Source organism: Ambystoma mexicanum, chromosome 12 (genome assembly GCF_040938575.1).
Source record: "Ambystoma mexicanum isolate Mex_15411 chromosome 12, UKY_AmexF1_1, whole genome shotgun sequence".
NCBI classification, from domain to species: Eukaryota; Metazoa; Chordata; class Amphibia; order Caudata; family Ambystomatidae; genus Ambystoma; species Ambystoma mexicanum.
This window is the reverse complement of record NC_090936.1, coordinates 967,692,017-967,719,671: the sequence shown is the minus strand read 5'-3', so window position 1 is coordinate 967,719,671 and position 27,655 is coordinate 967,692,017. Positions and strand designations below refer to the sequence as shown.

Genomic DNA, 27,655 nt, shown 5'->3' with positions numbered 1-27,655 from the left:
TTCCTAGATCTCGACATCCTGAGAGCCGAAGATGGAACCATAACTACAACTCTGTACCGGAAACCCACATACAAAAACACACTACTCAATTTCTCCAGTTTCCATCCTCAATCTCTCAAAGAAAACCTCCCTTACGGGCAGTTCCTGAGAATAAGAAGGAACTGTTCCTCTCTACCTGAATATGACCACCACGGCAAAGACCTAGAAAACCGTCTGAAGACAAGGGGGTATCCACCAGCTATCATTAGGAAAGCACGAAAAACGGCAAGAAACAAGAACAGGACAGATTGCCTGTCCAAGCAGACTAGAACAGAACACAAAGACAAGATGACATGTGTAACTACTTTCTCACCTATAAGTAATGCACTCAGAAAATCAATTCTTACCAAATGGCATGTGCTACAAACAGACGTTTTTACACCAACAACGCCACGCTTTGCCTTCAAAAGAAGTGAAAACATCAAAGATCGGCTGGTATATGCGTACCCCACAGAGAAACTCACACCCAACGCCCAAACTACCCTATGGCAGCTCCCACCCGTGGTTGGACACTACCGCTGTGACAAATGCTCAGTGTGCCCCCTAACCCAAGACCAGAAAGAGATATCCTTGAAAGGCATCACATGGAAATACAAAGCTTTCTCTAACTGCCTCACCAAATGGAGTGTTTACTTGATCAAATGCCCATGCAACCTGTACTATTTAGGCAAAAGTAAGCGTGAAATTCGACAAAGGATTTGTGAGCATAGGTCTTGCTTAAAAAACAAAATAGAGGACAAATCAATGGTGGCCCATTTTGTTAAAAACCAACATAAACACACAGAACTGAAATGGTGTGTGATTCAAACCGATGAAGCAAAGGCGAGAGGGGGTGATAGAGACCTAGCACTAAGGAAGCTTGAACAGAAATGGATACACCAGTTAGACACGGTGAAAAATGGTTTAAATGTCGCCATAGAGTGGAATTTGTTTTTCTGATTGGTTGTTCTGAATGGTTTTCTCAATATTCCATGTCCGCTAAAACACCCATGCAATATCTGATGCCCCTGTATGACAATCTCACCTAGGCTTAATGATCTATTTTTCTGTATGTAAAATACGACAACTGCTTGGAAAAAATGTAATGATGGCATGCAACATTGTGTATATAAAATAAGCGCATGCAAATTTAAAATGCAAAAACAGTATACGACACACCATGCCACTCACATTAGCAACATTGAGCATAGCAAGCTCCTACAATACATCGATACACGCATCGAGACACTACTCCCCGAGGAGAGCGAGGCAGCACACTGATCAGTCGCACATGTGCGCCCGTATGCGGGACGCGCACACACAAGTGCCGTGAGCTGATATAGCCCACACGCATGAGCGTAACAGCAGACGCTGCTAACGGCTCAGCAAGCTGCAGTTACAAGCTGCCGAGACAAGTAAGTACAGCCATTTTAGAGCGGTCCACCGCCCGCCTAGAATTTCACCCCCAGGGCTCGAGAGAGCACTTGTTGTTTAGCTAACAAAGGTTCCCCGACGGGAAGCACCTAGATAGATTCTAATCTGTGTAAAGCTAACTTAAACACCTGCGGGGGAGGCACGCAGTAGACACGATGCCCATGCATGAAACACAAGTTTTGTAAAAAAGTGGCACATTCAAAGTGCAAGCCACCATCACAGCCGCGCGGCTTTTTGATACAGGTGACACAAAAGCGCATTGTAGCGCTTTCTCAGGAGATGTTTATCTATCTTCTTTACAGCCATTGAGCTGACTGATACATCCTAGATGCACAGGATTCTACACATTCAGCGCACTGAAGGCGCCACGAGCGAAGTACTCTAACCAGTGTCAACACTTACCTGTCACACCAAACTACCAAGGCACAGTTAGGACTATTGTCCAGCACACCGTTACAGGATCTTTTTCCTGTAGAGATATACCCGTCTCTTATTGCGAATTGTATCCGCTTACCTTTTAGCTGTCCCAATCAAGTGACAGCTCAAGTCCACCAAATTTGTCCTGAAGACGGCACCAGCAACACCATTAGCAACGGTGTGCCAGAAACACCAGTGTTGTGTCGACTGGACAGATGTGAAGTCAACCGGACCACATTCTAAGTCACCCTTTCTTACGAACCCACACTACAAAACAGTGAATGTAAAGAACCAATGTATGTGGTTGATTATCAAGCCTGTTAGACTGAATTGATCACAGTTTTTTCAGGCAAAACAAAAAGGTCTTTGTCAATAGCTGTGTGAGCTAGATTTTAAACCACAATGTTCAAATAAATGTAAATTGTATTGCATACATTATGGGTGTTCTCATATGTACAGACTAACCAACAGAGATCTGTGAAAAACGTGTGCTGGGTCTATAACCGGCCAGTGTGATACAGGTGGGGTAGCCTAAGTCCTTCCTTTTTTCTTTCTGTAAACCCCTCATGACTTAGGCTCCCTGACCAAAAAAGAGGGACACTCTACCCCTTGATTTCATAATCGAAAGCAATACCTCCATCACGTCTTCGGGGAGGTCCCAATACTTATACCTCAACCTTTCAGATACCAAGCATGAAGGCTGAGAGAGTTGACCTCTGGATGGAGAACCTGACCTCCCTCCCGTGAGAGCAGATCGTCTCGGTAGGGAAGACGGAGTGGAGGGCAGATGGACATGTCTAGAAGGTCGGGGTACCATGCTCTCCTGGCCCATGTCGGAGCAATGAGGATCATTCGGGAACAGAACCTCCGTAACCTCCTCAACACTTGCAGAATGACGGGGACTGGAGGAAACGTGTACAGTAGTGGGAAGGACCACTCCAATATGAACGCGTCCCCCAAGGCTCTTCTTGGAGGAAATTCCCGCGAGCAGAATCTTTTGCACTTCCGGTTGACACTGGTGGCAAGGAGATCCACCACTTGTGGGGTTCCCCAAAGGGTGAGGATCTCCAACAGAGCTTCCTGAGCCAGCTCCCACTCGTGAGAGAACGTGCTCTGCCTGCTCAGAGCATCTGCCACTGCATTATCAGATGAACTGGCGAGATCGAAATATCCAGCTGGATGGCCCAGAACCAGAGATGCATCGCCTCCCTGCACAACGGGAGTGACCCTGCCCCCTTTTTTTGTTGAGGTAGTGCATGGCCACCATATTGTCCGTCATGATCAGGACATTCTTCCCCCGCACAGACGGCAGAAAAGCCTTCAGGGCTAGCCTGACAGCCCGCAGCTCTAACAAATTGATGTGGAGTCTGGACTCCGACGGAGACCAACGGCCGCTGGCTGTCAACTCGTTGGCATGAGCTCCCCAACCCGTGAGGGATGCGTCCGTCACGATCGTCACCTCCGGCCAAGGTTGCCAAAACAGAGCACCCTTCATCAGATTGCCTTCGAGTGCCCACCACAGAAGATCCTGTGCAACGGAGGGTGGAATCTGAACGTGATCTGACATCCTGCCGGAGAACTGCGACCACTGCATCTTGAGCGCCCACTGGAGAGATCTCATTCGCAGCCTGGCATCTGGCACCAGTAAAATGCAGGATACCATGAGGCCGAGCAACCTCAAGAACTCGAATGCCGGGAGACTCTGGGCACGTTAAAACTTGTCCACCATCTGCAGAATGTGATGAGCCCTCACCTGGGGAGGCGAACACTGCCCCAGGGACGTGTCGAGCACTGCTCCAATGTACTGGAGCCGCTGGGTAGGTGTCAAATGAGACTTCTTAAAGTTGATGGAGAAGCCCAGCTTGTGAAGGGAGTGGCAGGTGACGTACAGATGATCCAGGACTTGATCTGGAGAGCGCACCCTGATCAACCAATCGTCCAGGTAGGGGTAGACGTGAATCCCCCCTTTTCTGAGATACGCTGCCACCACAACCACCATCAGCTTGGTGAAGACCCTCGGGCAGAGGTCAATCCGAACGGCAGGACCTGAAACTGAAAATGCGAGTCGCCAACCACGAACCTCAGGTACTTCCTGTGCTTGGGATGAATCGGCACATGAAAGTAAGCATCCGTGAGGTCGAGAGGCACCAACCAATCCTAAAGTTGAAGGGCCTGGAGGACTTGAGAAAGTGACCATCTTGAACTTGTCCTTCCTGAGGAGCTTGTTCAGCCAACGCAAGTCCATGATGGGTCTCAATCCCCCGTCTTTTTTTGGGATAAACAAATAAGGGGAATACCATCCCTTGTTCCTCTCCGCTACAGGCACCAGTTCTATGGCGCCTTTCTCCAGCAGGGATAGGATTTCCTGCGCAAGGAGCGGGTCCGGACGCTTCAAAGAGTGTCATGAACCATCGAACTCGCTGTTAGGGAGAATTCTCTGTTTAGGCTGAATTTCCTAACCTAGTGAGTCCCCCAGCAGCCGGAGTTTGTTTTTTTTCTCCTGCCAAGAGCGAGTCTCTTTTCCTCACACTCTTGGGCATGATTTGAGGGGTTCCTTTGACTGTTAATGTGTTTTATGGGCTATGGGGTCTTTTTACTCCATAGGGTCTCATGTATTTTTACTATGTGTGTTACACAGCACCCTCAGTGCAGTGACACCCCACCATAGACTCCATACCCTGGGACTGACTACTGTCTCCCAGGGCATGTAAAGTCGCAATTGGCTTTACTAGTCCCAATTTATGAACAGAAACCAGTACAAACCATCATATTGTGGACGTACTGGTCGGGGCAATTCGATTGCCCCGGGGTCTGTTAGTCGAGGGGGCACGTCTCCGCCCCCCCTGATTGAGTTTTGGCTGGTGGCAGTGGATGATAATGCATTACTTACTGTAAAAGCATTTCTGATGGTTGTATCTGCTTAGATTCACATGCTGTGCATAGTCCGACATCCAGTGGTCACTGCGGAGTATTGCATTTTGTTTTTCGTAGTCGAAAAGGGGACGTCGACAAGGCATGTCTGTAAAACTATCCCTATAGTGACGTGCGTTGTACCCACAATCCCTCACGAGTCAAGGTCCCTCTGTTTGTATTTTTTCTGCCCTGAGGGAGCCTTCTATACGTGAGTGAGTACAGAAAAGAGAGAGAGATGTAGAAAGGTGTCTATGTTCCTTCCATCCGAGCGGGGAGGAAGGGTGGGCGCATGTGAATCTAAGCAGATACAACCATCAGAGATGCTTTTACGGTAAGTAATGCATTGTCTTCTGATGTTTGTTAATCTGCTTAGAATCACCCCAGACACTGACTTTGTGGAGAGGATTATCAAAGAAAAACCCCCCACCAGCCAAACAATTCCAATACTCGCCTCTGTTAAGAGACGAATCAACCCTTCACTGGCCACCCCTGCACTAGTAAGAGGGATTAATCCAAGAATCGAAAAATTGTTCTCACCCTCTCAATCAGACCTACTATATATTAAGGGTCACTCAATCCCAGACTCCTTAGTGGTGACTAACAATAGGAAAAGGTATGGGGTTCGACTGTCTACCAGTGAGGCACCCCCGGATAAAGAGGGGAAAAAGTTTTATGCCCTAGCCAAAAGAATTACCACCTCGTTTTGGGCTTAAGTAACTTACAGGCCGCACAGCCTTCCTCCTTGTGATCGAGGGGCAAGCAACGGTTGCACTGTTTGTGCTTGTCCTTCCAGGTATATTTGCCTTTGCAAAGTGGGCAAAACCTAAAGGGCGTCCTCTCCATAGCTGAGGGCAAGAAGTGTGATTACGACCTCGAAAGAGAGGGAGGGGAAAGAGAAAGGCATTCTCGGAGAGAAAACAAAAGACCACACAACCCCACTCTCCCTACTGTGTAAGGCAGGCGAGGCCTTATTTGTCTTTTAGTTGAGGTAGGGAAATTCCTCTTAGAATTAGGGGAGGTTAGGTTTTCTTTTTATTTTCTTAAACAATAAAGGTTTATAGCAACCACTATTTCGCCTGCGTGTCAGTCTCCTCCTTCGGGCACCCATACAGCCCCTTTCCTTTGTCTATGGACCAACACATATGACAAATCAAAACTAGGACTCTGCCTTATCAGCGGTTTTCAAGACATTAATATCTTTTCAATTTTGTATTATCCATGTGACATCAGGGCAATGTAGCATTTTGGATTTCACATTATTGGAATCATGAAATTCCTTTCCAGTTTTTGTTGTCATGAATAATTATTTAACTGCCCTCCATATTTGAGTTTCCTACTTTGACCATGCAATCCCTTTCAGTGGAGCTCCTATCCAGTTATCATAATTCCTTTGCTGGTAAGAATTGCAGTAGACCAGTTACAAATTTGTACTGGATCGAGGTGCTGCATAGTTTTTTTTTTTTTTTACATTATCCGCTATATGTGCTGCGTAAAAACAAGGCCAATTAAAAATACAGACCGAAATCAACACACAACATTAGACATTGGTAGCCAGTTGCATGCTGAAACTGGAATGATGTAACAATTCATTATGAGTTTTCTATCCCCACAGGGTTGGACTGCCTAAGGTTCAGGATTATTGCTTTAGTAGGCTGAAACGTGGACTAGAATCCCACCTTTCCTTAATCACCAGAAACAGTTTGCAATGCCCTGGTCCCTCATGCCTGGATTTTAATAACGCCATTCATCTGGGCTTTCCAGATTATGCTACTGACAGGCCGCAAAAGGTTCAAGATATGGCAGAAAGACTTTTAAGTAAGCGTAAGAAGTTCCAACACATCTCCCCAGTGATCCGCACACTACACTGGCTGACAGTGAAAAACCAAATAATCTTTAAAAGTATGTGTATAGTTTTTAAGTGCCTGCAACATCCAACATCAACTGCCCTAGCAACAAATCAACACCTACACCAAAGTACACTTGTCTAGATCAGATCACAGTAGAAGACTGAGTACACCTACTTACAAGAAAGAGCGTAGGAGACCGATCATTCCTGGTGTGAGCCATCAGGCTCTGGAACGCTTTACTCGCCGATTTACGGAATGAATTACATCTCTTCACATTTAGGAAAAGACTAAAGACACACCTTATAATTGACTGTTGTGAGTGTATGTGTGATTCTGGTTCTTTACACATTATTGAAAAGCAGTGCGATACCCTTTCGGGTGATTGTTGCGCTCAATATAGCTCACCTATAACAGAACAAGAGGGCAGCATAAAAGGGTACCAGTGGTTTCCCTACCATACCCTCTAACAAGCATCAACTCCAATACCCACCCTCCACAACTCAGAATTCAAGTATTAGGAGCTGCTGGAGGAGTATATCTGAAAAGGACTTCACAACAGCTTGGCTTCTTGTATTAGTAAAGGTCTAGATGAAAGGGAGATACACAAAGCAGTACCTTGCAGATTCTGGATCTTTCGGTTGAGGTCATCACATTGCTGAGTCTGCTGGTCTACTTCTTGCACCAGTTTCTCCTTTCGAACTTCAAGAGCATCGCAAGCTGCACAGAGCTCCTGCCTCCTGGTGAGGAGCTGAGAGATCACAGCATTCCCCTCTTCGCCGTCCTCATTGGACTCGGCTCCCGTCGCACTCTCAATTAACTGTACAATATGGGCTGTCCCAGACTGTTCTGATGATTTAGTTGGTGCCTCAGTCCCATCCTTCTGCTTCTCTTCCAAGATACGCTTCTCCATTTCTAGCTCATCCTGGACATTCTTGGCCTGCTCCAGGGCTTCCGTCAGACTTTGCAATTCCGCTGCATGCATTTCTTCCTTGGAACTCAGCAATAATCCCATCTCCTCCTGGGCTTTCCTAGCCTGTTCCAAGGCCTCTCTCAGACTTAGAAACTCCACTGCATGTGTTTCATCCTTCGTACTCTGCAGCAATTTCATTTCCTCACAGGCTCCTCTTGCCTGTTCCAAGGCTACCCTCAAGGTCTGCACCTCCTCATTCGTTTGTGATGGCTCATTGACTTGCCCAAGTAGTTGCACTTCCTCGTGGGCCGTCTTTGCTTCCTTCAGGGCCTCGGTAAGACTCTGCAACTCTTCCTTGTGGATTTGGTCCTTTGAGCTCCCCAGCAACACCAGCTCAACTTGAGCTTCTCTCACTTGATTTAATTCCAATGTCAAAGAGTGCAGCTCCCCCTGCAAGGAGCAAAGTAAAGATTCCTTATTGGTCACTTCTACCTCAAGCTGCTCAATTTTGACGTTGGACACCTGCTTCACTGAATCAAGCATAGCCTTCAGGGAATTTAACTCAGCTTCCATCTCTCTGAACCGCTGTGACAGGACCTAAAAGAACCACAAGAAAAAGGTCACTTGGAGTACCTAAACAGGGATCACAAGACAAGGCAATCTCCAGTTTCCTAGACAAATGATCACACAGGACAAAGCATGGTCAGTACACAGCCTTAAGGAACAAGTTACTTACCTGTAACTGTTGTTCTCCAGCATGGGTCTGGCATGGATTCACATGCTCATGAATATTCCCCGTCGTCAGGCTGGGAATCCTCGGTAAAGAAAAAACCAGTATCAGCTTCGTTTCTGATCTGTCTTTCGTAGTAGTAACCAATCACTGGTCTCTGCGTCATACTGACCACAGCCAATGACTGCCCTCTACCTAAGCACCGCCTCTGGCAGCCATCTTCAGATTTGGAAGCACGTGAAGTGGCAGTATGACCAAGTGAAGAGCCGCAGAGGGGTAGGCGGGCGGGTTCGCATGTGAATCCATGCCAGACCCATGCTGGAGAACAACAGTTACAGGTAAGTAACTTGTTCCTTCTCCAGCATGGGGTCTGGCATGGATTCACATGCTCATGAATAAAGAATACATAGCAGTACACACATGCACAACCACGGGAGGTGGCAAAGGCTCAACATTAAGCATTACATCAAACTCAACATTAAGCACCTTACCTCCTCACCAGGCTCACCTCAGGCGAACAGGTTGCGCAGCACTGCTTGGCCGACCCTGGACTCCTCCCTGGAATCCCGATCGACGCAGTAGAATTTCGTGAAGGTGTGCGTCGACCTCCACGTAGCAGCCCTGCATATGTCCAGCAGGGGCACACCAGAAAGGAACGCCGTGGTAGCTGCGATCGCTCTGGTGGAATGGGCTCTCGGACGGCCAGGCAGCGGTCGGTTTGCCAACCGATGACAGTACATGATACAGCCGGAGAGCCATCTGGAAATGGAAGCCTTCGAGAGAGCCTTCCCCTGATTGACAGGTCCAAAATTCACAAAGAGTTGTGACATCTTCCGAAAACACTTCGTGCGGTCCACGTAGAACTTCAGCGCTCTAGCCACATCCAGCGAGTGCAAAGTCCTCTCAGCCGGCGACGAAGGCGACGGTAAGAACACAGGCAACACCAAGGGTTCGTTGAGATGGAAGTCCGACGGTACCTTGGGCATGAAGGAGGGGTGCGTCCTGAGCACTACCCTCGTGTCGTGAAAAGTCAAGTACGGGGCCTTGCAGGAAAGGGCCTGGATCTCTCCCACCCGTCGTGCGGAGGTGATGGCCACAAGAAACGCTGTTTTCCACGACAGAAACTTCAACGGGGCCGAGTGCAGAGGCTCGAACGGAGGTCCCATGAGCTTGGTCAGCACCACGTTGAGCTCCCACGCCGGGGCCGGCGCCTTCACCGGCGGGAACGATCTGAACAGTCCCTTCATGAACTCTTTCACCAGACGATGAGACCACAAGGACATCCGGCCCGTGGTTCTGGTGTATCGGGAGATCGCAGCAAGATGAATCTTGATGGACGCGTGTGCCAGTCCAGCTTTGGCCAGCGTCAGCAGGTACGGCAGTACTTGGGGAGCCGTAATCCGTAGAGGGTCAATCTTCTGTGCGAGGCACCAGACAGAGAACCTCTTCCATTTGTGTCCGTAGCATTTAAGAGTCGAGGACGCCCTGGCCTTTGCAAGAACCTCTCTGCAGTCGGCCGGTATGTCGTATCCTCCAAACTCTAGCGCTGCAGGAGCCAGGCCTGCAAGTTCAGCGATTTCGGGTCGTGGTGGAGGATGGCGCCTCCTTCCCTGGAGAGTAGATCTGCGTCCACCGGCAGCTTGATTGGCGGGGAGGCTGACAAGTCCAGAAGGTCCGGGAACCATATCTGCCTCGGCCACGCAGGTGCGACGAGGATCATCCTGCACCGTGACCTCTTGAGCTGGTTGACGAGCCGGATTAGCAGTGGCAAAGGAGGGAACGCGTAGAGGAACAGGCCCTCCCAGGGGAACGAGAAGGCATCGCCCATGCTCCTCGCCTGGGGAAACCTGCTGGCGAACCTCAGGCACTTGGAGTTCGTCGCCGTCGCGAACAGGTCGATATGGGGTGTGCCCCACCGTCGGAAGAGGCGATCCACTAGATCCTGCCGTAGCTCCCACTCGTGGCACGAGCGCAGCTCCCTGCTGAGTGAGTCGGCGATGGTGTTTTTTATCCCTGCCAGATGAAACGGCACCAGAAATATCCTTTGGGCGACGGCCCAATGCCACAGGTCCTGCGCCTCCTTGGACAGTGCTGGGGACCTGGTTCCGCCCTGTTTCCTGATGTAAAACATGGTGGTGGTGTTGTCGGTGAAGATCCTCACCACCTTGCCCTTGAGGGACGGAAGGAAGGACCTGAGGGCCCAAAACACTGCACGGAGCTCCAGGACGTTGATATGTAGGGATTTCTCCGTCGGGAGCCAAAGGCCTCTTGCGTGCAGATTTTCGGTGTGCGCTCCCCACCCTTCCAGGGAGGCATCCGTGGTCACTGTCTCCTGGTGGGCTGGGGTCTGGAAGTCCATGCCCGCCGTCAGATGCGCGCGGGTGCCCCACCACCGGATCGCTCGTCGGAAACTCTCATCGAGTGTGATCCTTTCCTCGAAACTGCCCGTCGTTTGGATCCAGCGCGCGTCCAGGAACTCCTGCAACGGGCGCATCCGGAGCCTGCACATGGGAATGAGGTAGATGCAGGAAGACATCATTCCGAGGAGGGACTTGATGGACCTCACCTTGGCCGCGTCGGCCACCAACATCCGCTGCACCTTGCCCAGGATGGTCCTGGTCCTCTCCTCCGACGGGGAGGCCAGAAGGGACACTGTGTTGAGCCTCGCTCCCAGAAACAGAGCGTCTTGCGCGGGTACCAGGTGGGATTTGGCGTAGTTCACGGAGAATCCCAGGTCCGTGAGAAGTTGGACGGTCCTTGCCGTGTGAACCACGGCGAGCTCCCTCGTCTTGGCTCGGATGAGCCAGTCGTCCAGGTAGGGGTAGACGTGGATCCCCTCGCGGCGCAGCTGCGCCGCCACCGGTGCAAGGCACTTGGTGAACACCCTGGGTGCCGACCGTAGACCGAAGGGGAGGGCTTTGAACTGGTAATGACGCCCTTGGACCACAAACCTGAGGAATTTTCGGTGCCCCTTTAGGATGGGAATATGGAAGTAAGCATCCTCCAAATCCAACGACGACAGGAAGTCTTCCTCCAGCTGACCCAGGACGTGCTGGAGGGTGACCATCCGGAACTTTTGCGCCTTGATGAACTTGTTCAGACGTCGCAGGTCCAGGATGGGGCGCCATCCCCCCGTCTTCTTCTTCACGAGGAAGTATCTCGAGTACACTCCGGAGCCCCGAAGCCTCTTTGGGACGAGTTCGATGGCGCCCTTCCTGAGCATCGCCTTACTCGAGCGCGTGGCCCCGGGCCAAGGCGCCCAGTACCCAACGGTCGGTGGAGATGGACTCCCACACGCTGACGAAGCTCGCCAGCCGGCCTCCCACCGGGGTGCTTCGGTGGGGGCCCGACCCCACGGCCGGTTCAATCCTGCTTCGACGAGGCTTTGCCGCCTTGACCTCCTTGGCGACGACGGCAGGGTCCGCTAGACTTGCCTCGTCCTCTGTAGGCCTCCTGAGCCGACGAGCGGGCCGCTTGACGGTAGGTGGAGAAACCGCCGCCGGAACTTTTGGAGGCGCCCTTGCCTCCGCTGCTCCGAAAGGGCGTCCGTCGTTGTTGCAGAACTCCAAGGGCCCGGGCCGTCTCAGTGTCCGCTTTAATGGCCTGAAGGGAATCGTCCACTGTTTTCCCAAACAGGGTGTTCCCATCGAAGGGCATGTCCAGGACTCTGGTCTGAGCGTCTTGACGGAAATCCGTAGCCTTGAGCCATCCACGCCGCCTAAGGCAAACGCCGTTGCCCAACTGGCGGAACCCAGTGTCGGCGATGTCCGTCGCAACGGTAATGGCGTGGTCCGAAGCCACCTCACCTTCCTGCAGGATCCCCAGGGCCTCTGCCCTCTTGTCGTCCGGCAAGAAGTCCAGCAGGGGAGCCAGTTTGTACCAGAGCTCCATGTCGTAGCGGGCCCCGATAGCCAAGGCGTTGGCCGCTTTAATCGTCGTCGCCGCAGACGAGATGACTCTGCGTCCCATAGCGTCCAATTTCTTTCCCTCGCCGTCCGGTGGGGAAGTCGATGTGGAGGCCGCACCCCCCCCGCTTTCTTCCTGGCCGCCGCGGAGACGACGGAGTCCGGGGTAGGCTGCGCCCGGAGGCACAGGGGGGCCGTGTCCGGGACCCGGTACTTCTTCTCGTACCGGTCTCTTCTAGCTGGCGTCGTGGAAGGGTTCTTGAGGAGGGAGAGGCCCTCATCCCAAATGTCGTCCAACAGAGGCACTGCGAGGACCGTCTTCCTCTTGGCCTCGCGCCGCTGATAAAGGAAACCTTCCTTCTTCTTCTCCTCAGGGCAGAGTTGGAAAAGCTCGGATGCCCTGGTGATCATGGAGTGGAACGATCCAATCTCGTCGGGCGGAGAAGCCCTGGTGGGAGGCGACGACGGTACATCCTCGTAGTATACCTCGTCGTCCGTACCCGTCGCTGCCGTGTCAGTCCCCGTATCATCTCCTCGGGTGGACGGGGAGGAGGGCTGGAAGGGGCGCGACGGCTGAAAAGGAGGTGGAGGGTGGATCCTTCTTTTCTTGGTAGGGGGAACACCAGAAGGTCCCGGTTCTGGGTCCCCCGACGGGAGAGGTTCCGTCGGCAACGGTAGTCTCGTCCTTATCTCTGAGCATAAGGACTGTATAGCCAACAAAATGGCCGCCGAGTTGTCTCACGGCGCTGGCAGAGGGGAATCCGACGGGCGATCAGGGGCCCCGTCGGTACCCTCGACGATGTCGTCGTCACCTGCGTCGGGATCCATCCCGACCGGCCGGTCTTCTTCCACGCCGAGGCCGTGGCTTAAGACCTCGACCAGCTCCTCCTCCGAGGTTGAGGCCGAATCTACGACGACGCCCTGCCCCCCCTTTTTCTTCCCCACGGGGGATTTCACGGGGGTCCTATCGATGGGCACAAAAGAGGACTCCCTCCGAGGTGGCAGGGAGACTCTGAGCCCCGAGGTCGCCACCACTGGTGTAGCCTCCACAGGCTGAGCCAGGGCCGCCGCGACAGTTTCGATAGAGGGCTTGGCCGGATGGATTAAGGCCTTCACCACCTTAGGTGCGCTCACCGCCTTATCCTTGAGGGGGGGACACTGCCTCGCTCCCCCTCCGCCTTCGAGCTCGACCGGGGCCTCTCCAGGAGCTTCGCCGGGTGCTCGGCCTTCCTCTTACCCGACCCAGAGCGTTGGCTCGTGGTTGAGGGTGCGCCCTGCCTGGCGCCCGTAGAGCCCGACCGTTCGGCGCTCCCGGTGCCAGCGGACTCGCGGTGCTTGGCCCTATGTTGGACCCCCGTCGCCGGGGCGTCCTCAAAGGTCTTAGAAGACCGCTCAGATTTCTTCCTCTTCTTCTCGCCGGACGGGCTCTTCCCTCCCAGCCAGTTGGCGAGACGTTGATGGCGGTCCTTCATGGTCCGCTCCGACATGTTGCCGCAAAACGCACAGTCCTTCTCCACGTGCGTTTTGTCCTCATGTAGGCAGTAAAGACAAAAAGAGTGTTCGTCCTCCTTGAAGACGTTCTGCAGCTGGCATCCAGGGCAGACCCTGAACAGCTTTCCGGGCGTCGAGCTTCCCTTCTCCTGGGCCATGACCGGGCCTGAGAAACTTCTGGAGTCCTCCAAAAGCGTAGCTCGACGAAATCTTCACCCTTGAGGGGCGCAGACGAATCCGACACGGGTCCCCGTTGATCGGATGGAGAATCGGTGGAGCTTGAGGCTCTTTTGACCGAAAAAAACGAAGTTTTTGAGAAAAAACGTGAAAAAATAGCACTAACGCTCGAGAGCAATAGCACGAGGATCCCAACACATGAACGTGCGGTAAAAATCTGAAGATGGCTGCCAGAGGCGGTGCTTAGGTAGAGGGCAGTCATTGGCTGTGGTCAGTATGACGCAGAGACCAGTGATTGGTTACTACTACGAAAGACAGATCAGAAACGAAACTGATACTGTTTTTTTCTTTACCGAGGATTCCCAGCCTGACGACGGGGAATATTCATGAGCATGTGAATCCATGCCAGACCCCATGCTGGAGAAACACAATATCTGAACAAAAGATCATATGAGAAAAAGCCTGGTCTATGAATTTAAACACAGTATCGGTGCAAGTGTCACTTCCTTCACTTTCAAAGCAAGAGCCTGCCATACCATCTGACACCAAGACTATAGGACCTATAGTTTCACGCCAACTGCAGACAGCGACACTACGGGTTCAGTCTAGCATATGAAGTCCAATACACAGGACTCCTCAACAGCTTCACTAACTATTGCTCCCGTCGCCGCCCACTCTCCCCCAACTGACCAACTCACCATTCAGGCCACTTTCTCCTCCATTATACATACACGACCCACACACAAACATTTCTACTGTATGCCTGCTGGCTCCATCGCCACCACCACCACCACATTAACCAGTGCAGAGCCACTTGGAGCTCACTGCATGGCCCGCAACATCGTTAGCCACATCACATGTCCAACCCACCACCAGACCAGTGGCGGTCTTGGATCTCCAGCACTTGGAGCCAACTGATCTTGGCTTCTCCCCTCCAGATAAAGAAGAGGGAAGGGTCACTGCTACAAACCACATAAAAGCATATCGACACCTAGGGGCGTGGGGGGGAGAAGGAAGAGAAAGGGAGAGAGGAGGGGGGAGTGTGTGTGTGTGTGTGTTAGTGAGAGTGTGTTAGTGTGTGTGTTATACAAGACCACCTAACATTACATATTGGACAACACACGTTTAGGCACACAAAATCTAGAAAATATACCACACCAAACAAGAAATGGTCTACAGCTAAATGCACACAAAATTCGACAAAATCAACACACGGATCAAGGTGGGACTCCATGTTGATAACCATCTAGAAAAAAAGATCACACATTACATGTTCTCCGCAATATTTAGGAAGAGAGCCATACAGGCCAAGGTGTGATCACCAGCTATACACAAAACAACAAGACAAACAACAACACCATGTGAAATAGGATTTAGATACAGTTGCCAGAAAAAGGTCCATGCAAGACTAGGCAAAGCGTAGTGTCTAATTTTACACACAATATCTAGATAAAGGACCACGAGACAAATTTGGTCTCCAGCCTTATAAACACTAATTGCACCCTGTGAAGAATCCTACTGATCCCGCACTGAAACCCTGCCTAAAGTCTCCTCCAAGGTGGTCAAGGAAAGGCAGATGCTTCCTGACACTGACGTTAGGGCTGTTGTGCTGCGGGAGGATCACCTGTGAGGAGACCAGGCCCAAGGTGGTGAGGAGATCCCGTGGGATAAGACACTATATTTGTCTTCTGTAAAGAAGTACTGTGATGCTGGAAATACCTTATGGAGGGACAGGGTATCCTAGTCCTTGTCCTAACACTTCTGTGGGTGTGTTTTCTCTATGTTTTCTGCCACTGAGGTCTGGCCTGCACCCCTGGTAGTACAGCTTTAGTGAACAACCCCCATGGGATACCCTTATGGCACCCATGGGTGGGGGTACACACTTGTACTCCTTGTGTGTGTTTTTGGGCACTTGTGTGTTGCCCATAGAGCAGGGTATGGGCTGGTGGCAGCTACATGCTGACTTGGCAGTGGTTCCGAGTGTCCTCCATTTGTGGGACACCCAGGCCCTGCCAAAGGAATCAATGGATTCCTGATAGAAGCCAAGATGGCCCCTGTGGCCTCGTTTCGATTGCCTTTTACCTTGTTTCCCAAAGTCCTTGAATGCCCTGTCTCGGTTCCCTTCCTCCCGATAGGCTACTGGGTGGAAATACGGTATGCAGACTTTCCATCGAAAAATGTTTAACTTTTTCCATCGAATTTTAACCAATGAAAAAATGTCCATCTAATGCATTTGTGTTTGTGGTAAAGGGTTTATTTTGTTTGTGGTGGGTTTTTAAAGGTTCAAAATGGTGTGCTGAGGGCTCCCCCCAAAAAGAATAATTATAAAAAAAATACATACCTTCGATGCACATTTTTTCATTGGATACGTTTCGATGGATTTTATTTTAATTGAAAATAATTTGATGCAAAGGCATGTAACCTGGAAATACCATATTTGGCGCTGGGGTTGCCTTCTGTCAGACTGACTGGAGCCTTCCCAGAGGTTGTGTGTTGTGGGTACACCCTAGGGGTGGGACCTGTATGAATGGAGTCTGAATTGAACTCACATTCTGTGTTGTGGGTGTCTGGTTCCTGTGAGTGTGACAATGAGACAGCCACGACTGAAACTGACATGAATGCAGCGTAGTGTGCTGAAAGACTGGGTACTTACCCCCAATCCACATCCTTTGTTATGGGTGTCTGGGTGGACTGAATGGCCTGAATGCCTGCGAGTCTGATTGGCTGCCTGCCTGCATGAATGCCCTTCTCTGTGATTGGCTGACTGAGCCTGGCTCAGCCACAGTGTATGGGGAACTGATGTGTATATCTGGGGACCTCTCACTTCACCAATTTGTTCAGAAGCTGAAGTCGAAGCAAGAAGACCCTGTTCCTTGAAGCTCAGCTGGAGGAGAAGTCTAGTGCTGCATTTCTTTGTGTAATCCAAAAAGCTCCTGTGTTTTTCCAAGGACTGATCTAGAGAAGACCTGCAAAGGAGATCTCTACCCGAGCTATGAGGGACCATCGTGCAAACTGCTACTTTTCATCCGAAGTGGCCTAGCAGCCAGTCATGTGTTCCTGTCATCCCGAGAAGGGGTCTTCGTGAGTCCTGAAGAGGAGTGCCCGGACATCTAGAGTCACAGATGTCCACTGTTGTCACCCATGGTTCAGAGGTGCGTTTCGTGACCACTGGAAGCCGTTGTCGTCTACCGGCCAGAAGAGGGGGTACCCTGGCTAGACACCCAGAGCTGTGAAAGATCTAAACTGCCTAAGAACATTTCAAGGGACATCCTTGCCATCATCAATGACAGCCGGAGAGAGTCCAGAGTCGCTGAATGCAGAGGAAGGTCCTTTGGTGAGTTTTGTGCGCCACCAGAAGCTAACAAAGACGTCCTGAGGGTCCAGACTTGGTGAGGGTCCATGGTCCACTCCAGTGGTCGGGTCCAGGTCATCAGAAGCCATCCAGAGGTCTGTGCTGCGGCTGCAGTACCGGAAAACGAAAGTCTGAAAACTGCGATATTCCAAAACCCGACACCAAAAGTGACCTATGCTCACGTCACCGCCAGAATTCATCGAAGGGTCCCTGGGGTCTTACTCTCATCTGCCAAGCCTTTTGGAGCCCAGAGCAAGTTTAATCTTCACAGGACATCTACAGTTGGAGAAATCGTCGACCAAAGGAAAGCACTACAAAGAGCAAAACTGCCGCACGTCAGAAAGACTTCGGTTCCATTTTTCTTCTTGGACTCAGCATCTCAGTGGCTCCTTCTTCCAAAGGGGGGTCCATCCTCGGAGGAAATCGTGGAGGGAAACCAAGAAAACTCTGCCACTTCGCCTGCCAAGGCACCAAAGGTACTGTAACGAGGAAGAGCATCTTCTAGCCTCAGGTACTTTGGGTTGGTAGAACCTTCTGAAGAAAGCAGAAGGTTTTTGAACATTATTGGACTGGGTTGTAAAAGACAAGATAAGTTACTCCCTAACTGTTCGATTACAGGTTGCCGAGATGGGGGGATCTTCAAACAAAATTGTATATCTAGTTTAAAGAAAGCATTCTGACACTGTTCACAACTAACCTGCCTTTCACCCCTATTTTATGCCGATACACCTCACTTAAGAATTCAAAAGTCTATTTTTTTTAAACATACCTTTATTAATCGGTTCACATCTTCATGTTATGAGAACATCGTTTCACAAACATGATTACAATAACTAAATTTGCCCAACATGCCGTTAACATTCTGCACACAGATATATGGATTGCCTTAGAAAGCCCCTTTCGGACAGGATGTTCCACTCCGGAGTGCCCTGTGCACCTGTCCGGCTCCATCCACCCACCCCTATTCGTCTCCCTTCAGTTCGACTCACTGTCTTTAGCCAACAGGTAGGCCATGAGGGGTTCCCAAATGTTCTTTGGTTTGCTTTGGAACCCACAGAGGGAAGCATAGTCTCTTTCTGTATTGCTCAGCCATATTAAATCCTTCAGCCATTTGGACATTCCTGGTGGAGATGCGGTAGTCCATTTAATCAATATACACGGTCTAGCTACAATCATGCATGTCGCCAGAAGTTTACGGTGGCGCTTAGGCACCCCGGGGCCCATCCAAACATCTCACACGCAAGTGTACACTGGACAGGGCGACCAAGCATTTCAGACATTATCTGCATGGTGCCTCCCCAAAAGGGCCTCAGCTTCCCGCAGCCCCACAACATGTGCGTGATACCTGCGGGCTCCGTAGAGCATCTCTGGTACCTTGTCGGTTTGTAAGTATCAAATCTATGAATCTTTGCTGGGGTCATGCAAGCCCTGTGCAGTGTTTTGAGTTGTATTAATTGCAGCCTGGAGCTCAGGGCTCCTGTATGTGTAACACCGCACAGCACTTTCCATTGTTTGGCGGTGAAAGTTTCCCCCAAGGTCCTCCTCCCACCCACTTTTATATTTGGGGGCTTTGCGGTGTTTGCCGTCCTGAAGAATTTTATATATGGATGATAGAACTCCGAACTCTGCTATTTCCTGGGTCAGGGGGGCCAGGTTGACCTCCGGGTTCTTGAGGTACAAGATAGCATCATCAGCATATAGCGAAATTAGTTCGATCGACCCCCTTTCCTCCCCTGTGTCCGTGGAACTTCCTCAACCTGCATGCCAGGACCTCGATGGGTATGGCAAAGATTAGGAGGGAGAGGGGGCACCCCTGCCTGGTACCCCTCCCCAGTTTGAACGGGTTTGACTGCACGCTACCAATTCTAATTGAGGCGGCAGAACCGGCGTACAGTAGCCTCACCGCCCTTAGAAAGTACCCTGGGATCCCCACCTGGGACAGGACTTCAAACAGGTAGTCCCATTCTACAGAATCAAATGCGTTTTCCATGTCCAGCAGCGCCGCAGCCGTCTGCCTTCATGGGTCTAGCTGGGCAAGAATACCAAAGAGTCTCCTCAGATTCAGAGCGGTCGACCTACCAGGAATAAACGCTGATTGGTTCCTGTGCACTACCTGCGTGGCATACAGGAGTAAACAGTCCGCCATGATCTTAGCGAAGGTTTTTGTGTCTAGATTTGTGTGCATTTGTTTTGAAGCCCATATTCGTGATTAGGCATCCGTGTGCACTTCCATTTTCATAGCACTGAAATAGCATTTGTGTACACTTGTTTTGAAGCCCATATTCGGGATTAGGCATCCGTGCGCTCTTCCATTTTCATAGCACTGAAATACCATGTGTGTGCATTGTTTTTTTTGAGGCCATATTCGTGATTAGGCATCTGTGTGTTCTTGAATCTCAAAGCGCTCCTGCGCACATTATTATCTCGTCGCTTGCCGTGTAGGCCAGCCCTGATCCCTCATCCTTCCTGCCCCCTCCCCCGATTGGTCCTTTCCCTCCTTTTCACTGTACCTCCCAGAGCAGCCCTCTGCTTGTGCAGTCCTGCGGCAAAGGGCCTAAGGCAAAGGGCGGCTCCTGTAGTAGCGGCTGCAGGTGTCAGCAGGGGAAGCCAGGGGCCTCCATCTAACACTCCAAAGAATAACCACTGTTTCCGCCTCCCTGTGGTTTCCACGTAATAAGCACGCCCTTCTGTCTAGATAGCCCTGAATAAGAAGCGCAAGACTAACCCATAGCCCCACTACCACAGCCATCTAACAGTGGCTGCATAGTCCTCTCACCATACCAGCAATTGCGACAGGCCACAACACCCTGACATGACCCATGGCAGGTAGGCTGCCATCAACCAGCATCAACGGATAAGGTAGGAACAATCTATTCTATCCTCAACATATACCGAAACGTCTCCCCATGCCTTCTGCAAAAATCTTAAAACTACTTTCTTCAACTAACTGTCCACAGTCACATACCCACTATCTGTATACCTCTCTAATACGCATTCTATCTATTCCTAGTATGCTTGTCTGTATTTTTGTATGCAACTAAGTTATGTTCACCCACTGTAACAAGTGCCACGATGCCCCGGGCTGCTATGCGCTCAAAAAATGTGAAAAGATAATAATCATACACACCCCTTGTACCATACTTGGATTGTGAAACTTAGGCCTCTCTCCCACTATACAGGACCCTTCCAAGTGTGCCCCCTGCATTTTCAAAGTACACCGAACTGCTTAAACTCCATTTGAACTGCATTTTGAAATCACTTTTGAAATTGCATTTGAAACTTAGGCCTATCTGCCACTATACAAGACCCTTCCAAGGGTGCCCCCTGTTTTTTGAAAGTGCACAGAACTGCTTTAAACTGCAATTGAAATTCACATTTGAAGTAGCATTTGAAATTAAATTGCATTTCCAACTTAGGCCTCTCTCCTTCTATACAGAACCCTTCCAAGTGTGCCCCCTGTATTTTGAAACTGCACTGAACTGCTTTAAACTGCATTCGAACTGCATTCGAACTGCATTTTGAAATCACTTTTGAAAATGCATTTGAAACTTAGGCCTCTCTAACACTTTACAGGACCCTTCCAAGGGCGCCCCCTGTATTTGAAAGTGCACTGAACTGCTTAAACTACTTTTGAACTGCTTTTTTTGAAATCACATTTGAAGTAGCACTTGGAATTGCATTTCAAACTTAGGCCTCTCTTCACGCTATAGAGGACCCTTCCAAGTGGGCACCCTGCATTTTGAAAGTGCACCAAACTGCTTAAACTGCATTTGAACTACATTTTGAAATCACTTTTGAAATTGCATTTGAAACTTAGGCCTCTCAACCCACAATACAGCACACTAAGTGTGCTCCCCTATATTTGAGACCGCATTCGAAACTTCATGTGAACCTTTGAAAGCACATTAAAACTTGGGCCTCTCTCACACTAGACACGACTCTCAGCATGCTCTCTGGTAATATACTGCACTCTGAACCTAGGCCTCTCCACCTCAATACAGGACCCTCAGGTCCTTCTCTCTCTCCGTATCTACGTGCACTGTGAGAAAGATTACTCTAGGTGTCCCCCATCCCCATCTCTGAACTTAATCCTGCTATACTTTGAGGCCGGCACCTCTCCCGCTATCCAGATACTCTAGCCTAGGTGTTCAATTGCTGCCTAGGTCTCCTAGTCTAGGTGTTAATTGCTGCCAGCCACTTAGAGCCTTGAACCTTCCTCCCGATAGCTAGGCGTCAACTTTCCCTTAATTACCACCAACCTCCTTCAAAGCTAACCCCCTCCCGATAGATTAAGGTCCCAATCTTAATCACAGACTGGCTTGTGGAACCGCACCTACCCATTGCCGTCCAAGGATCAGAAATCTAACGGTTCAATCAGCTTACTCGCCGAAACCTACATCGCCTCAGACTTCGGATACCCCACAACCAAGAACACAATCTCTCTGTAAACCGTCTGTAAAATTCTTAACTCTCCACCTCCTGTCCCTTAGTCGTCTAGGTAGTATCAGTAGCTGCTACTACTGAATCCTAGGAAGCGGACACCCAGAACATCCAGCAAGCACCTAAGCCTGTAACTAGTACCATAATTCCCCACAGTTACCTGCACCCTTAGCCCAATCCATACGCCCACCCTCTAACGTACAATACCCCCAGGACAGCCCTCCCGTTGTAAGATGAACACCATACCCAACTGACTGAACAAAGACAAACCCTCGAAAAGCTCCAGAAAGAACAATTTAAGAGGATTGGAAACAACTGACAGAACAAAGTCCCACTGACCCAAGACCCAACTGACCGAACAAAGACACACCCTCGGAAACTAGCATACGGAACAACTGAAGATTAAAATCAACACTAGCTTGGCACAAGGCACCACAATTGGAAACTGCCCGATAACCCTAACACCCAGACCAACTCCTCCCAACTAAGACCAAAATGACCCGACACAGAATTGGACGCAGACAAAGAGAAAAGGAACACGGAACAAATAACACGGATACACAAGCTCAATCAGCCTAAGCAGAAGACGCCTTCAATACAGGACAGACCCCGCAAAACAATACTATCGACATAACAAACATCACAAGAGAAAAATCGTTATACCTTACACCGTACCTTGCACCAACCAAAGAACCTAGATACTCCAACGACACCAACATTTCCAGATGGATAAAAAAAACACCAGAACAACGGAACAAAAGACGAGGGGACCAGAGAAGAGAATGGGAGAACACCAACCCCCTTACTCCCTACATCACAAGAACAGATGGGCACTATCGATATCCATACAAAATGACAAGGGATGAAGAAACAATAGAAGTCAGCACCCCAATTATCAATCTCACAGACCAATTCAATGACGAAGCCGCCTTCACAGAGCCTCTACCGCTCGGAGGCAACATAAAAGCACCCCAACTGAACACCCACAAACCAAAACCGGGAACGAAAAATAAACCAAACACCACCAAAAAGATCCACTGAAATCTTATCAACTCAAGATCAATGTCCAAACACGCCAACAAAATCTACGACCTCCTAAGTGATGGAGGCATCGACATCCTTTTCATAACCGAAACATGGCTAGATGAGAACTACAAGATCAACCTCAATAACTGCCTGCCCGACACCTTCAAGTGCATCCAAGTAAACAGGAAAACAAAAAGGTGGTGGACTAGCAATCATGCACAAGGAACACCTGGAAATTAAAGCGGAAGACCAATTAAACATAAATAAATGTGAATCCCTAGTCATACGTCTATCAACAAATCCCAGAACAAACCTGAAATTCATACTGATGTACAGACCACCAACGTACGATGCAGCCTTCATAGACAACTTCATAGAAGGAATCACCAGCCTAGCTATCGAGCGTAACCAACTGATTATCCTCTGAGACTTCAACATCTGGTTCGATGAAGAAACCACAACCTCAGAAAAATCTCTAAACCAGACAACTAACAACAATGGAACTACATAAGCTGGTCAAAGGAGCAACCCACACAGCAGGACATAGACTAAACGCAATCTTCGCCAACAGAAAACTAATTACCACAGCACTACTGATTCAGATCCTCTGGAGCGACCACCTCATCATCCCCTTCGTAATCACACTGCCCTCCCCAATAACCAGGAAACAAGAAAAAATACCAATCATCATGAAAAGAAACTGGGGGGGGGGCGTGGTCTGCAAGCACGGTGTGAAGCCGCGAATCCGCCGTGCTCCTGCCCAAGATCCTGAAGCTGCAGACACTACGGTGGCAGAATCGAAATAGCAGCTATAAATAATTAAGAGGCACGTAGAGGAACCTTATTGCTCCACGCGGCCGAAATCCCAGCGGAAATCGGAGCTGGCAAAGAGGATAACGGAGTGTTTAAAAAAGCTCCCCTATGGCATCTAAGATGGCGGCGAGGGACCGCGAGGGCCGGACTGGGCGGAAGCAGATGAGATTGTGAACGTTTGCCCTCCGGACCGAGACGCACGGCAGAGACGCAGAGTCCTGGGCTGAGACCCCACGGGGGAGAGCGACCCCCGCCGGAAGCCTGCCGAGGAGCTGGAGCAAAAAGCCTACCCCTTCGGCGCTGTGAGGCGAAGAGGATCGAGGTGACCGGAGTCAGTCGACTGGGGCGCCAGGATTGCTGGCGGCTGAGGAGCGGGGACGGGCAGGTACACGAGAAGTCCCGAAAGGCTTGACACAGCATAGGGTTCCCTATCACATACAACTGGGCCCTTACCTCGCACCTGGAGGGCAGACAGCGGAACTGGGATTAGGATTACAGAGTCAAGACCTGCGGCCCGCCCTGTCCTTCTGGAACCCTCCAATGGGGCCATGTCGCCTCCTAAGAACAGATCAAAGGCCGCCACGATGGACGCTTTCACAACTGCATTCCCGAGGCAGCAACTACCGCAGGAAGCAACCCCTGCGGCGGGCCCGCCACCCCCGGCGTTGGACCCCCGAGACGCTCAAATCTTGCAGGCAACTGCAGCGCTACGCACATCCATGGAAGGCATGATCGGAGAAATCAGGTCAGATATACAACTGATGAGACAAGATGCCCGCAACCTGACGGAAAGGGTAACTAAAACTGAAACGTCTCTGCAAGAGACCAGCGAAGACACACGGGAGCTAAAGGCGAAAGTCCAGGAACTGGAACGGACAGTGGCCAGACTAGAATCCCGCTCAGAGGACGCGGAGGGACGGGCCCGCAACAGCAATGTCCGTATCCTCGGGGTTCCAGAGGACATGGAGGGCCCAAACCCCACCAAATTCATCGAAACGCTGCTGCATCAAGAAATTGGGGCAGGCTCACTTACCCTGGGGTTCTCAGTGGAGCGGGCCCACAGATCCCTCCAGAAAAGACAGCCGCCGGGCTCGTACCCATGCCCGATAATTGCAAAAATTCTGAATTTCCGTGACAGGGAAGTGATATTGCGGTTCTGTCAGGAACTGAAGTAGTGGATCCTGCAGGAGTGAAGCTGGCCCACCTAGCCCCCTAAGCCTGCCTGCTCAACAATCCAGCTTCTTTAAAACTATTGGCCAGGCAAACCCAAGGGGAAAGAGAATGGAGAAAACAACAAAAGACAAGAACTCCCACTGCAGGTACTTCAGACTGTCTTTTCGGAAAGTTTTTGACTCAGATGGGATGTTCCTAAAAAGGAAATACAACTTTTAATAATCAATCTTCTGATCATTACTGATTACTCTCTATATTATATTTTCTCCATTTACATTTACCTGTTGCCTATGCTTGATTTGCCAATAGGCTGTTTCTGAAAGATTTATTATGACTGTAGATACTCTAGCGATATCCCTTCTCTTTGTCTTTCTGCTCTCTTGCTCTCTTTAGTATCTGGTAATCTTTTTTCTTTAAAATAAAATATATCCCAAAAATATTGTTGTTATTATTGTCTATTATACCTTTTGCCGGATGCTCTAGGAATCATATACTCTCTATAAATATGTGTAAGTAATTACCTTCTGTATTCTGAAGAACCTTTGTAAAATATTCTGCTGTAACTTTTATACTCCAATTTCACATACTGAGTGCTTTTTCAGTAATGTCTCTTGCTACTCATGTATTTCTTCTGAATTCTTTCTTTATCAAGGAGAAAAACTATTGCTCACAAAACGCTGCGTAATCAGGATACTACGCTGTCCTTAAATCGTTTTTCTATTCCGTCACGAACAACGGATAAAAACGAGGAAAACATTGAAAATCCAAAATGGCGCGACGCACGAGTGACGTTGTTAGGTCCTTTCCTCTAAACCGCGCTTACGAATCCAAGGAAATACGCGCCGCAGGCTCGAAAACAAACGAACCTGAAGTTAGTTAAATATATATATTAGATGTTAGGTTAAAGGTTTTTAAAACACGACGATTCGAACCGCGCGCCTTATTAGTATTAAAGATAAGATAAAATGTACACAAAAATGAATTGCTGAATCTTCTTTATATATTGTTCATTAAAAATTCCTTGCACAATTTCTTATAATACTATTAGAATTCTATTGTTCCAAACAAAAATGAACAGCTCAATATAAAGTCTTTGAATTATTAACATTTCAAAAATATTGAATCTTCACTTAAAAATTCAGAAGTCCACTTAGCTTATTAATGTTCATGAAACTGGAATCTTCTCTGGCTCAGAAACTGAATCTCACTGGAATTCTTCTTCTGCAGACTTCTTCTCTTGTTACTTAACTAATATTAATACTATATTTTTTAGAACTCCTAAAAGGATATAACTCTCTTTTAAAATGGAAACTTTAAATGAATTTTACTGGAGCTAACTAATATATGACCTACTCTGATGCATACTCTAATGAAAGGCAGTTGAGAATTGTCATTAACATTCTAATGACATCACAATGCTGCATGCTGAGAACTGAACCAATCATTGTTGTGAAAAAGTTCCACCATCTTGGCTTGGGGGCATTTCATCTTTCTAATTGAAAGTTAGTTAAGGGAAATTGAACAAACTAAAAGAAATGCTCTATTCACTAAATGGAAGTTATTTAATATTTCAAATACCTTCCCTTGCTAACTTTCCTGGAATGGTAATTGACATACCCTATTCTCCTAAGAACCTTGTCCAATTGAGGTACAAAATGTGAGAATCTGACAGTACCCCCCCGTAAAGCCCTGTCCCAGGGCCTGGTTTAAAGGGTTGTAAGCGATGAAACTTTTTAGTTAGTCTAGAGGCATGAACATCCTCACTTTTAACCCATGACCTCTCTTCTGGACCGTAACCTTTCCAATCCACTATATATTGCAACTGGCCTCGAACAATTCTAGAATCCAAAATAGCTTGAACTTCATATTCAGAATCATCATCAGAAAATACTGGACCAGGTGCTCCCACTAATCTAGTGTCATTTCTACATGGTTTCAACAATTTAACATGAAATGTAGGGTGTATCTTCATACTAGATGGTCATTTCAACTTCAAAGTAACTGGGGAGAATACTTTTTCCAACTTCAAATGGTCCTATAAAACGGGGACTAAATTTATTCTTTCCTTTCAAGGCTAAATTTTTAGTGGATAACCAAACCTTATCTCCTTCATGATATTTAGGAGCCTCTCTACGTTTCTTATCAGCAAATTTCTTGTAACCCAATTTGCTTACTTTCAAAGCTCGAATTGCCTTCTCCAAATTTTGCCCCATAGTTCTCAGCCTGTTTTCCACATCAGGAACCTCCACTTCTTCTAAAACTACTCCCCTCAGAAAACGTGGATGAAATCCCTGGTTTACAAAAAATGGTGACATAGAAGTAGATTCCGTCACAGTATTGTTATAACAAAATTCTGCCAACCACAACAACTCCACCCAACTGTGATCAGACCCCAAATAACAACGAAGGTATTTTTCTAACTCTTGATTCACCCTTTCTGTTTGGCCATTACCCTCGGGATGATAACTAGTAGTCAAATTAATTTCAATTCCCAATTCTTTACAGAACGCCTTCAAAAATTTTGAAACAATCTGTGTGCCTCGATCAGAAATCACTTGACATGGTAAACGGTGAAGTTTCACAACATTCTGCAAAAAGGCTTGTGCTAAGGACGTAGCTGTAGCAGCTCCCTTAATGGGAATGAAATGTCCTGCTTTGGAAAAAACATCTACTACCACCAGAATTGTAGAACATCCCTTGTCAGATGGTAACTCAACAATATAATCCATTGATACTGTATGCCATGGACGAGGTGGAATTGGCAACGGTACTAATAATCCAGCAGCTTTTTGATGGTCGGATTTTGCTCTGATACAAACTTCACATGTTCTAACATAGTTGTCTGTGTCTTCACGCATCTTCTCCCACCAGAACTCTCTTCGAAGAAGTTCCAAGGTTTTCTTAACTCCTGGATGACCAGCCAATGGTGAATCATGGCAATTCTTCAGTGTCTCTTCTTGTAATTCTTCAGAAGGAAGATACAATTTTGCATCTACATAGGGCAAACCT

General features: G+C 49.0%; 1 protein-coding gene across 1 annotated transcript in view; it reads right to left on the bottom strand.

The window, feature by feature from the left end:
* GOLGB1 (golgin B1) overlaps positions 1-27,655 on the bottom strand; it is a 959,320-nt gene that overhangs the window by 619,518 nt on the left and 312,147 nt on the right. Inside the window, exon 9 of the mRNA XM_069629448.1 lies at positions 7,245-8,136. Within this exon, the coding sequence (XP_069485549.1) occupies positions 7,245-8,136 (892 nt within the window). The remainder of the gene's footprint in view (positions 1-7,244; positions 8,137-27,655) is intronic.